Source organism: Zalophus californianus, chromosome 12 (assembly GCF_009762305.2).
Source record: "Zalophus californianus isolate mZalCal1 chromosome 12, mZalCal1.pri.v2, whole genome shotgun sequence".
Lineage (NCBI taxonomy): Eukaryota > Metazoa > Chordata > Mammalia > Carnivora > Otariidae > Zalophus > Zalophus californianus.
Window position 1 is genome coordinate 30,208,764 of NC_045606.1, and position 13,719 is coordinate 30,222,482.

The 13,719-nt window shown below is 38.6% G+C and overlaps 1 protein-coding gene across 2 annotated transcripts in view; it reads right to left on the bottom strand.

The window, feature by feature from the left end:
• Positions 1-13,719, bottom strand: part of ELAPOR2 (endosome-lysosome associated apoptosis and autophagy regulator family member 2) — a 186,066-nt gene that overhangs the window by 19,740 nt on the left and 152,607 nt on the right. For both annotated transcript variants that reach the window (XM_027574980.2, XM_027574981.1), the window contains exons 16-19: positions 13,415-13,604; positions 12,058-12,154; positions 11,282-11,383; positions 1,597-1,723 (exon numbers count right to left, since the gene is read on the bottom strand). In XM_027574980.2, coding sequence (XP_027430781.2) covers positions 1,597-1,723; positions 11,282-11,383; positions 12,058-12,154; positions 13,415-13,604 — 516 coding nt within the window. The remainder of the gene's footprint in view (positions 1-1,596; positions 1,724-11,281; positions 11,384-12,057; positions 12,155-13,414; positions 13,605-13,719) is intronic.

A 13,719-nucleotide genomic window follows, 5' to 3' on the forward strand; every position in this document is an offset into this window, starting at 1 on the left:
CAGTGCACAAGATGCATGAGCAGCACTGTCTGTGTGCGCTCTCAACCGTAAGGAGCTATCCAGAGGCAAGCACACCTGATGAATGAAATAAAACTCCGCTCATTTTTGTTTTCGTGTTGTCCATTTGGGAACTTTTCCTGTTTTGTACTCAATTATTTCATGACAACACATTTTATATTACCTTTATGCTTAGACTTTATCATAAAATGTGCAAATAAGTATTGTTCCATGAAATTTAATTTCATTTTTAGGCGGATTGCTACGTGTCTGCGAGGGTGTCTGTGTACACCAGCTTTGCTGTACAATGTATTTCTTACTATAGGTTCATTGTCATTAAAGTTTGAAAAATCCCTATGTAGAGAAGAGTTCTCTGTTTTTTCCCTAGAGGTAAAGGCTACTAACACTCTAAATGCAGGAGATGAGGTAGGGCATTCGGACTTCTTCTTGTACTCCTGCCCTCCGACCTGCCAATGACATGCTCCTCCAGACTTTCCCAGACAGAATAGTGCTCCCGCTCTGAACCCTTCTTGCCACAAGCCTTCTAGCATGCTCCCCACTCCAGGCAACCTGAACGTCAGACCTATTCCATCCGCATCCCAGTTTTCAGAAAACCCATCAGAATCTGATTCTCTGATGCCAATTCCCCACTAAGGTTACCACCACTAGCAGTGACTTATTATCATGTGTGTTTTTTTTCTTGTCATTTCAATAAAATTCAGAGAGGTTGAAGTAGGAAGTCATCTTGAAGGAAGAAAAGTTTGTGTTTTTCAAATGGCATTCCTCAAAGCTAGTACAGTGAGCTAGGCACTCTCAGACACTCCTAGTAGAAGGGCAAAATGATACTGCCAAAGCAAGTCAGTACCATGTCTCAAGAATCTTAAAAATGTCCATCTCCTTAGATCCAACTAATCTTTTTCTCATAATAAAATCTAAGGAAATAATCACATTTCCAACAAGGAAGTTCATAACAGAGTTATTTACAAAAAGGATGTCTTAAATTTTTCTCAAAGGTCCAATAGGGGAGTTATTAAATCCCAAAATATATATAATAGAATATTTGTCAGTAACCAAAAATCACATTTTCGAAAAAATTTAATGACAAGGGAAATACATCAACTGTAACCACTGCTGGGGGTAACCTTATTGGGGAACTGGCATCAGAGAATCAGATTCTGATGAGATTTCTGAAAACTGTCATCAGGATGGGATAGACCTGATGTTAAGATACATGCTTTACTCTTTAGGTATGCTTTAGTGAATCATTTATACCATCCCCATCTTAATTATACCTATAAGGGCATTATATAAATCACATCTTGGTTTAATGATACCATTCCTTTATAATCCAGGTAAATATCCATAGCCTACAACTCCTTGCACAATTTATTTTCCCCCATGCCAGTGCACACGTTGAGCTACCCCAGCATGTGGGAGTTCACCTACCAAACTTGATTTTAAATGCATATTAATGTAACATTAAGTTAAATATAAGCTTTAGCCATGGTTTTGAACCTGAGTTTCTGTGATCTAAGTGATGCCAGACTAATCAATTTCTCTTTAATCACATAGCTCTGCTTAGATGGATTTTCCCCTTACCTGAAATCCTCTCTTACATGCTCCCTCAATCTCATGGAAGTCATGCTCTGTGCACAGAGGGCAAGCTTCAGCACTCTCCCACAGAAAATAGAATGTACATCCATCACAGGTGCCTGCTGGGCACTTGCTGAAATAAAAAATGAAATGACAGCTCTTATAACACATTCAATCAAGTCCAGTCAACATTTGAGTGTCCACTGCATCCTGGACAGCAATGTGTGGGTGCTGAGAAAACAAACAAAAAATCAAAAGGAGATAAAACCACAACTTCACACCTACTAGGATGGCTAGAATCAAAAAGACGGATAATAACAAGAATTGCAAACACGTCAAGAAATTAGAAACTTCATACACTGCTAATGGGAATGTAAAAAGGTGCAGCTGCTTTGGAACAAGCTGGTAGTTCCTCAGATCATTAAAATGAGTTACCACATGATCCAGTAATTCTACTTCTAGATAAAAATCCAAGAGAAATAAAAACATATGTCTACACAAAAACTTGTCCATGAATGTCCATAGGAGCATTACTCATAAGGGCCAAAAGGTGGAAACAACTCCAATACCCATCAGCAGATGAACAGATAAATATGATGTGCTATAACCATTTGGTGGAATATTACTAGGCCAGAAAAAGGAATGCAGAACTGATACATGTTGCAACTTGGATGAACCTTGAAAATACACTAAGTAGAAGAAGCCAATCTTCTACTAATATATAGAATATAAATCTTTTACTAATATATAGAATATAAATCTTCTACTAATACATAGAAACTTCTACTAATATATAGAACATAAATTCTATATATTAAATAATGCTATTCTTATGAAAGTCCAGAAAAAGAAAATCTATAGAAACAGTAAGTTAGTGTGGTTCCTTGGGGCTTGGAAGGGAGCTAAGGTATAGGGAGGTGAGAGCTAAAGGGTATAGGGTTTCTTTCTAAGGTGATGAAAAGCTCTTAAAAATGACTGTGCTGATGATTGCACATATCTATGAATATACTAATAACCACTGGCTTGTCTGTTTTAAGTGAGCAAAGTGTATGGCATGAGAATCGCATCTCTAGAAAGCTATTTTTGAAAAAATTTAAGGGAGAGACAGAGATAATGACCAAAAAAAAGCTCTGGGAAGACTTCTTGGCAGAAGGGATGCCTAAGACAAGTCTAGAATCTTCAGTAAGAGTTAGCCAGGAGAGAAAGGAAGAAAGCAAGGGAAAGCCTGCTAGAGGGATGAAGTGGTAGATGAATTATAAGGCAAGTACAAGGTAGTGATTATCACAACAGCTTCAAGAGCAGGACAGTGAGTGGGCGCTAGGCATACAGGCAGGAACTAGGTGGTAGAAGGGCAGTGCCATTTCTGTTTAAGGTAATGTACTTAGGCAACGGTTCCAAGGAACAGAATGATGAACGGGACCATGGTCTAGAGGGTGAGGGTGGGCGGTGGGCAGGGGGAGATGGGGAGAAACATGAAAACAAAATTGCCTGAAGTATAAAAACAGACAAAACAACTATCAGGTCCACACACAGCTCAGTGATGCAAATGACTGTGCAAACCTGGGTTTCCGCAGCCTGATGATGACTTCTTTCAAGAGCTGGTGACCATCACCACTCGGTGACCAGGGAGGGGGCTTAGACACAAGTGCAAGATCGCAGAGAACCAACCACACAGGCAGGGCCTGAATGGAGACTAAGCCGCTTTGTGGTGCGTGGGTCTATTATGTCAACTTGCCTGTTTCATTTTAGGGACAAATAAACACCACATGGCTCAGAAATTAAACTGCTGTTACTATGTACCGAATCCTTATTGACTGAAGCAAGAAGTTATTTGGAAAGGTTCTGGTGGGAATCGCTGTTTTGTTCATGAATTCATTAAAGCTAAGGGAATACTATTCCGTTCATTTGTCTACTATACTTCCCTTAAGCTGCGTACATACACAACACTGCCCTGGAAACCTCCTTTAGACCTGAGTTGCTGAAACAGCTAGAGTAAAAAGACAGACAACACAATAAAAGGGAGAACACCAAAACACCCCTTTTTAAGTTTTAACTTCAGATGCCTTTCTGATGATATGCAGTCTAAAACTGTAATTTTCAGTCTACCAGCAAAGTAAAATTTCATACTCTTAGTATGTATTTTAAGGACACCCTACAATATGAACACTGAAACAAAAATCTACGTGCCTAAAACTTGACTACATTTTATTTTTTTTAAAGATTTTATTTATTTATTTGAGAGAGAGTGAGACAGAGCATGAGACAGAGGGTCAGAGGGAGAAGCAGACTCCCCGCTGAGCAGGGAACCCGATGCGGGACTCGATCCCGGGATTCCAGAATCATGACCTGAGCTGAAGGCAGTCGCTTAACCAACTGAGCCACCCAGGCACCCCCAAATTGACTACATTTTAAACTAAGTAATCATGGGTGGGATGTAAATAAAAGCACAGCTCTGTGTAATGTGCTTCAGAAATAGAGGTTCACCACTGTTAGAGCTAAGAACAGTGATGAATGGGGACTCTTTGGAAAAATGGCTTAACTCTTACCTGCCTTGATTTCTATTTGTAAAAAGCAGTAAAGTATATTCAGACAAAGAAACAAAAAGAGATTTAAAAAAAAAAAAGGTAAGTACAATAGATGAAAACCATGCCACTTAAAAAATTATCGCTATTTCCCACCTTACACATCAGGAAAACCAATTCAAAATTGCACTTTTGAAAAAAAATTGGGTAACCAATTAGAAAAGTTCTTTGAGAACACAATTACTTGCATAACAATGAATTGAAACTTTAAAGGTAATTAACTTTTTGATCATTTAGCATAAATTACCAATATACTTTCCTGCTCAATTCTCTCCATCCCAAATTATTTTTATCTTTCCAACACAGGCACATTTTCAAGGGCAGTGAGGGCTGTTTATCTTGGGAAAATAAAAGGGTAAGTCTGGTAAAGTTTGAGAAAAAAAAACTCAACAAATGAAAAAGAAAAGGGGAAAAATAATTAAGGATGCAAAAACCTCTGGAGAGAAAACTCGGGTTACAATTCTGGCTGGACTTACAAGTGATTTTGTGTTTTTTTCCACCAGTGACACAGCCCCTCCCCCCACTGTTTCATATTTGTAATTCAGCAGAAGTGAAATGTTTCACTGCCTTCATAGGGTGGTTATAAAGGACAAAATGAGAGAACAATTTGGGAAAGTTTCAAGTACTGCAAAATATAAAAGACTATTAACAATGCACATCACTTTCTAAAGAACGGGGAAAACTACAGAAATGGGAAAAAAATCAAGACATTGATGTAACTTAAAAAGCTGCCATTAAGTGTCAAAATACTGCAATGATTCACTGCATTTCCCTAGTAGACTTCACTTTTTAAAAGATAATCTTAGGTGAAAAGTAGTTTGGTTTAGAATCAATTCTTTAATTCTTTCAACCCCACGAATCATTTAAAATGTGGAACATCCAAATTTGATTGTTATAAACCCAAGTTTCACAGTTTGAATCAGGCCTTCCCTATGAAGTGACAAGGATGTGGGAAGCAGTACTGATTTCAATAGTGCTTATATGTAAAATGAAAATGGAAAAAAAAAAGATGCAAGAGAAAAAACACAAAAAGATTTTCTTCTACTAAGAACAAAAAAGTGTGTTGGTAAGAGACAAATGCTTTATCGTCAAATATGTGAAACCCTGTTCCCTTTGATGACCTGAGTCACCATCATCTCTATCCCCTCCACGTTGGCTTTTCAAAGGTGGCAATAATTGTGCTGCTTTTATAGTTTTTGGTCTACAAGATCACCATAGAAACCAGGATAGGTATCTGAAGAGCACTACATGAATCATGGAGAGTTTGGGCATACAAGGCTAGAGTTCCACAGGATGACCCCATGGCTGTGAGTTCTAGGTAGAGTAAGCACCATCGACTCAAAGGACAACCAGGTGTACCCTAATGTGGTTTCACTGTTAAATGAGGAAGACTTTCCAGTTTCCTGATTTTGCTTCCGGGATTGCCTTACCCATCAAGATAGCACCAGCAACATGTTAGAATTAAGATGAATCTTTTTTCAAGGAAGTTCCATCTTGGATTCTAAAATCGGATACATATTCTGGGGGGAAAGTGGATGGGGCTACGAGTTATTAGTGTGCTCCTTTAAATGAATCATCTTACCTAAAGCAGGATCTCCTTGGTTCATACTAAAAATTCATGGACAATAATCTTATTTTCTTATGAACTATTACAACCGAATACTCAACCTATTGTTAATTGTTTGGAGAGTTGATAGAACAGTGTAAACTTGTTTTTGCCTAAACCTTATTCAAACTCCAAAGTTAAAATAAATTCATGTACGGTTGTCAGTATGGTTCTGACACTTCTGTAGCTGGTCTCAAGAGACTGGGGGAAAGGCCATACTTTTAAGTGCTAGAACTTTTATCATTTGGTGTCAGAGCTTAATTGTCACTCAGCTTCTTTCTTGTGAGGCTTTTTTGTGCTTCCTGGGGTTTCCCAATCTTGGAGTTCTGAGACTGGCATCCTCTGGCATGGGTGATGCTCTCTGACCAGCTGCTGGTAAATCCCCTTGGCTTTGGCTTCTGAGAAAGCTCAGCATTTCTCTGCTGAGAATGCCAATGGACAGAAAGCCTTCTTGTGCGGGGTCCATGAAATGGCTTTGGATCTTGCTCTAATTTTGTTTGCCCTGAAGCTGAAGAGTATAAATCACTTATGATTGAGTTTGAACATAAGACTTTTTGATCCATACCTTTTCGATCCAGGGATATAAAATTCTACCAGTCCCCTGCAAAAACCTCCCTTTTTGCAGATTCTCCCCTGGGTTAATTACCAAAAGCCAAAATCTGATCAAGACCTGTACAAACTACATTAGCTGACACTGCCCAGTCCCTCTGCAAAATCTTTCAAAGTTTTATCATCCTTATTTCAAAATGGATCCTTAAACTTTATGACTGCTTTGTGATCTTTTTATGTCATGTCCTAAGATTACTCATTAGTGTTTGCACTGTATAATTTTAACAATTCTGTATTAGAATTTTTCCATTTCTTGATCATAATGGGTTTTTATTTATGCTTAGAGTGCTTTTATATGCCTCCTCACTTTTCATTGTTCTAAGAACACACTTGGCTTTAATCTTTTAAATTCTGTTGCCTTTTAAATTTAACTTGTACAGAGTTAGATATCTATTATCTGTCCATAAATGGTTCAGAGGAAAAAGAAAACAAGGAACCCATTTAACCAATCATTATCCTCTGGCTTTTACCACCTTAAAATGGATAGACTTTTTGGCTGCAAGAGACTCTCCCAAAGACCAAAGAAAACACTAGTGTCCTACAGGTCCGGTGATTTTGATAGAGCAACTCGAAATCAGAGCCTGTGGAATAAAGCCCTGGCATATTCAACCTCTCAATGCTATCAGGACAGACCTCTGAAGCATTCCTTTTGTGAGATACAATATTCACAGAGGCTATGCTTTTTTTTTTTTAATGGGGTGCAGCTCCTCTCCACTTGGCCCTGAACCATCCACTAGCCTGACTCTCTGAGGCCGAGGCTACATTTATGATAAAGATGAATTTGGATTTCAAAGGAGATTTTGGCAAAACAGTTTGAGACTGATTTATAAACTAGCCAAGCAGTTAAATATAGCTATAAGTTGAGAGAAAGAGAAAGAGAGAGGATGATGGTTGTCCTCTAGCTCATACTATTACTGAAGATGACCTCATTGGAGGAAGGATGACTCATGTTAAACAGGCACCAAAAACTTGCAGATCAACTGAGTTATCCCCCGGATAATGTGATATTTGCCTCTTTGCTTAGTGTGCTTCTCTGTAAATCTCTACCTATAAAGAACTGGAGGGAAAAAATGGCAAGATGAAAACATGATGGAAGAAAAGAACAATAGACATAGTCAGGGCATCATTCCATCTTGACTGGGCTACCACAGCTACACACCCCGGGTCCTCAGTGTTCCCAACGGTGTCAAGTAAATGGGTCTGACTCAGGTCTCCCATGTGCTATGACAGCTCTACCATCAGAGTGAAAATGATTCCTTTTGCCCATTTTCTAATAACACCTCTTTTAAAGATTGTATTCATTTGAGAGAGAGAGACACAGTGAGAGAGGGAACACAAGCAGGGGGAGTGGGAGACGGAGAAGCAGGCTTCCCACTGAGCAGGGAGCCCGATGCGGTGCTCAATCCCAGGACCTGGGACCATGACCTGAGCCAAAGGCAGACGCTTAACAACTGAGCCATGCAGGCGCCCCTAATAACACTTTTTTAGAAATTCCTCATATATTTGAAATTTCTCATGTATTTGAAAGAACACTTTGGACATAATGCTGGGGTCTAACATTTTTCCTACCAAAAGAAGAACCCTCAATTTTTCTAACCACCTAGGATCATGACTGGAGGTTTGGAATGTTTCTCAGGCAAGGCTGAAGGGCGATCTATTGAGGGCTATCAGCAGTCTACTTTGTTAGAAATTCATTCAATGGCCAAGACACAAACTGCACCAGGAAATCCCCAAAAGCCCACTCTGGCTCTCAGATTTCTTCTGCCACAGACATCATGCTGCTAAGTTTTTATCTAAAATGTCTCACACCTCCCAGACACTTTGTGGAATTAGAAACCAACTGCATTTGCCAGACCAAACACAGACAGGATGCAGTTTTCCAATTGCAGATTAGGAGACAGCCCTGATAATTTACAATTCCCTCTAAATTTCCTATGAGATACACAGAGAACACACATTGCCCCTTTTCTCCTGCCCATCCACGCTGTCTTACGATATTCTCATTTTCCCAAGGCTAAGGGTCTTATGACATTTTCTCAGGTCACAAGCTTCAGAGCCCCAACCAACATCACTACTACTCAAGTCTCCTTTGCCTGCTTTGCCAAGATTCTTGGCCAAGAGAGGAGAATTCTCGGGGGTGGCATCCCTTCCAAACTGCCAAAGTCTGCTTTCTGAGACTTTTTGGTCATAGCATATGAGATTATTCAAGGCAAGTGCCTGGTTAACACCTTCCTCCGTCTTCTGGAGATCTTAAAGCTCCCCCCAACCCCCCAAAATTGCAAAGTAAATCCTCTTCAAAAGTAGCCTGAGAAACCTGGCTCTGTTCACATTTCCTTACTTTTAATAGGAAATCATTATACAGCCCCAAAGCTAAAAAAAAATTCTAATTTCAGAACAAGCTGCTGTTTTTCATATGCTGATCCCAGAGCTCCCCCTTGTGCCCTCATGGGGAACTGATTCAAGCAAGAACTGAAGGTTAGCACCTTTGTTAGGTTGTGGGGTTTCAGCCGTTGCCTAGAGCAGCGGTCCTCAAACTTCAATGTGCATCATAATTATATATATATAGTTTTATCAAATACAAGTGAAGAACTACCCTGTAGACCAAGACATTTTAAATTAACCTTTCAGAAAACTAAAATGTAGAACAAAGTTTGAGAATTTGTCCCAGAAAAAAACAAGCCAAATCACCAAAATGTGGATTAAGATTAGCAGTTCCAAAATTTTAATCTGCATCAGAATTGCCTTGTGTTTTTTACAACATTTTATTTTTTAAGATTTTATTTATTTATTTGACAGAGAGAGAGACAGCGAGAGAGGGAACACAAGTGGGGAGTGGGAGAGGGAGAAGCAGGCCCCCCCTGGAGCAAGGAGCCCGATGAGGGGCTCGATCCCAGGACCCTGGGATCATGACCTGAGCTGAAGGCAGATGCTTAACCGAATGAGCCACCCGGGTGCCCCTATAATATTTTATTTTTAAGTAATCTCTACCCCCAATGTGGGGCTCAAGCTCATGACCCTGAGATCAAAGGTCACACGCTCCACCAACTGAGCCAGCTAGGCACCCCAGAATTGCCTTGTATTTAAAAAAAAATATTCCTGTGCTCGACACTCAAGTGATTCTTTTGGTTTCATGAAAGATCTAGAAATTGATTTTTAAAATAGACTCCCCAAGGTATTCTGCCACAGGTGATCTTAAGACACCCTGGCAAAGACAGCTAAATTCCATAAATAGAACTGCTAGAGGTCAAAGGAAAAACTAACTTTTCCTCTCCTTACAAGGAAAAAAAATCAAGTTTCTAAATGCTATTATCATTTAACATCATGAGACTATTTTTTTTGTAATTACTTTAAAACATCAGAACCAACCTTGGGAGAGTGAGAGTGAGACACTTTCTAAAGGACACACCTTATCTTTGGTCATATTATCTACTTAAGCCAGAGCCCTGGAAAAGGCTTTGGAAGCCATCGAAGGAGACTCCAAGAGACCAGACTCAGAGAGGCTAGTTGCTAAGTCCAAAAAAAAGACCTTATAGGTGCTACCATGAATAGAAGAAGCATGTGAACTCAAAGCTATATGGTGGGATATTGGAGAATAATTAAAGCAACTCTAAACACACCTTCTCGTAAACAAAGTGTGGTTTGCTGCCCTGACTCCAGCTTGGGTGCTGGCCCAGGGGTCCGCCACCACATGATGCTCTTGAGCATCAGCCTCCCTCTGTCTCTTTCACTGATGTCTATTACCTTTCATTGTTCTCCTCTCATCATATACTTCTCTCACCTTGAAAAGGTGAAAAGAAAAATTAATTCCCAGATCCATGAGAACCAGAGAAACACAGTTGGTGAGATGTGAATACTAGTATACCTTTATGTCCCAAAGTAAACCCACAATATTGTTAGCACTGCTAATATTTTTAAGATATCAAGTAGTTGACACAATGCTTAGACCACTGATTTCCAATACTGTGCTGACATAAGCAGAGCTTCAAATCTCTCAAGGGTTATCGTGAAACTATCAAAAACAAAACTAAGTCAATCATTTTCTTTTTTAAAAATATACACTTTCGCTAGCTTGATAGAGAAAAACCTGCAAGTCAAACTGACCCAAAGGCACCTTAATCCTGCACAAAGATTAGGAATAATCTACATACAGAACAATGAATAAGTGCAAAGAATGAAAATCAGCAGACATTTAAAAGTATCACTCATACCATGAAAGCAGTAGGTAAGTTGACAGTTCTGAGTCCATGAAATTGCTCATTTTCTCTTAGTTTCCCACCCAAGTGGACTGTATTAGTCAGACTGAGACTGTGGAGAGCTGTTGCCTCAATGCCAGTAAGTTAAATGAATTGTATTATGTATTCTACAGATGAGACTCTACCTTGGTGATTCTGCCACCATTCATCAGAAAATGGAGGAGCTGGAAATGGAGCATACAGATGATCTACCCTGGCCTCTATCCTCTTATAGAGAAAGAAGCTACGATTCAGAGGGTAGATTGCTTCCATCTAGATCACCAAGGTAGTTCACTGTTGATGAAGAACTACAAGCTAGGTTATATATAGCACAGCCCTTAAGCAAATTGGGACTAAACACTATGAATAAATAAAGGATACAAACACAATAATTATATATTAAATAATTTTCAAGACTATTAGACAGTTAGGCAAACAGGATGAGAAGATGCCATTGAAGAGACTGAGAAGTACTGAGATTGGCGAGAACCTATTCCTCTTAAGAGACGCTCAGCACATCCCTACAACAAAAACCTACATATTCTTCTGTTCTTCCTGCTTTGCATTCCTAGAGAATGTGTTTTAAAATAGTAAGATTCTGGAGAGTTTTGCTGCCTCACAATAAATACAAATGTGAAATAACCACATAGAAGTAAGAATACCTGGGGACTGAAATCACTCCTGCTCCTGGTTTGGTAGGATTGCACCTCATTTTCACAGCAGTCGACCGGCCATTGACACAAGATGTTGTAGTTGTAGACGACCTATCACGGGGCGAATGGCATTTTACAGAACAGACAGAACACAGATCACCAAGACATAAATATCCTGTGTATAACTGCTCCCATACTCTATGCAACAACGAAAAAGAAAAATGTGTCCAGGTTCACTAATTAAGAATTTTAATACAAACTGAGCTCATTTACTTTCACTGCCTAGGAAAAGTGGACTGTCTTCTCGGGTAAAGTAATAAGTTATCATCAAGGTGTTTAGTCAAGGTACCATAATTATAATCAAAGTCATAATCACAAAAATTTTTCAAGGGAAGAGAGGTTGTATCTACTTGGGCTGATGTTGAAATATGTGAATTACAAATGCTACCTGGACAAGGAAGTAGAGTCTCTTTTTGCCTAATTTAAAAGAATATATATATGCTATATATATATATATATATATATATATATATATATATAACAGACAAAATAGAATATAAAGAAAAAATATAGATAAAATACATATAACCAGAAAAAAGATATATATTTATACATATCAGAACTTATGTAATACTTTCAAAATAGTTCATTTTTCCTACTTTATACTAAGTCTTCCATTTAAGAACCAATCACTGAGGATTAAGTGTAATAAGCTACTATGCTAGGTACCATGAAGAGACATTTTTTTGATTAAAATAGTCAAGGGAAGCAGCATCTTCACTTACTTATAAAAGAAATGTACATCTGGTATTTGGCTAGGGGGAACTGGGAACATTTCTTCTTTTATATTAATATTTTGCAATGTAGTTTCGACGGTCACTCCTAGATGACAATAAAAAGAAGCTATTAAGCAATATGGAAAAATTAGATTTACTTAGTCTGTGTATCTGAATTGAAAGCAGCTTTAATCTGATACTGTCATTTGACTAGAAATATTGTATTAAATTTATGCATTCATGGTAAGATCAAGAACCATTCCAAACTCTAAAGAACAAAAAAGAAAAGAATCTACTCCACAGCCCTGTAGTTTTGCTCAAGTCACTTCACATCCCTGGGCCTTACGTCCTAAATCTGTAAAATTCATGAAATAATTGAAATGATCTCTAAAGCTCCTTCCAGCTCTAACATTTCAACATCCTAACATTATTAAAATTCTTGGCTTCTGATGAGTTTTGTTGCACAAGCTGGGCTATTTTGCTAATACAGCTTTTCACTCAATATAGACACACCTGAGAAAACAAAAATTTTTGTACCCAATAATTTCCAGAAAGCAACTCCAAATTTTGTTTAATCTAAAAGTCAGGCATTTCTCCCATCCCTTGGAGACAAAATGACTGCAGAGCCAAAATGCAAGCAATAGCAGCAACCTCTCCTTCTGACATGGAGTTCTGAGACTGAGCGCAAATTCAGTAACTGACCTTGGTACTGAAAATTAAAGCTGAATTCCTCTGGAGTCAATAGCAACAGTCCTCAAATTTGCTGCACGTTAGAATCACCTAAGAAGCTTGTTAAATTATTATACTGTTATATGTCGTATCATCATCCCAGAGGTTCTAATGAACCCGATCCCTAAAAATCACTAAGAGGTCATTCTTAAAACTTTCCTATGCCCTCTAGTCCACAAAGACAGAAAGGACAGACGGGGAATAAAGCTCAGCACACTCACCTTTGCTAAGTGTCACCAGCTTACTTTTGGTATGAGAAAAGATTATGAAAGCTGGTGGCAGATATTATGATTTAGGTTTACACAATATCTGTTTATTGTTCTTCCTTTGTTTATAGTTTTGGTTTCTAAACTTATTCTGCTTCTTAAACTCCTAGAGAATTTGATGAAAGGCACAGACTCTCAAAAAACAGCCTATCACATATGAGTTAATGCATAAATTCAGCAGATGCTTGCACTCACTTAGACTGATCAATAGATCTCAACTGCAGGGACTTTTGAACCATGTTACAAAGTGATGATTTAGAATTACCTGTGGCCTTCATCATCTATGGCAAACACCAACACAATGACAAGTTATCAGTACTGTAATTTTAGAATAACTGCATGCATGCATACAGGAACCAAATGTAGCTTACCTAAAAATCTATCTGCCAGAATGATGGACTGTGATGATAAGGCTGCTCGGAAACCCTTACTTTCAGAAGGAATAATAGTTGACTGGCATACATATGCTCCTACCAAATTCGTGTAATCATCTGACCCTGCCACCATTTCCTTTACTGTGAAGTCTGTTATATTGTTGGTACAGAGAGCCATCTTCTTCCCCTAGGAAAATAAAGTCATAAAGAGGTTTTACAGAAGAGTCAGTCTTTACATTAGATCTCAGAGAGCTCATGGCCTCAAGAGAGCAGTAGGCTCTCTCCTCACTACAGAGATTCTG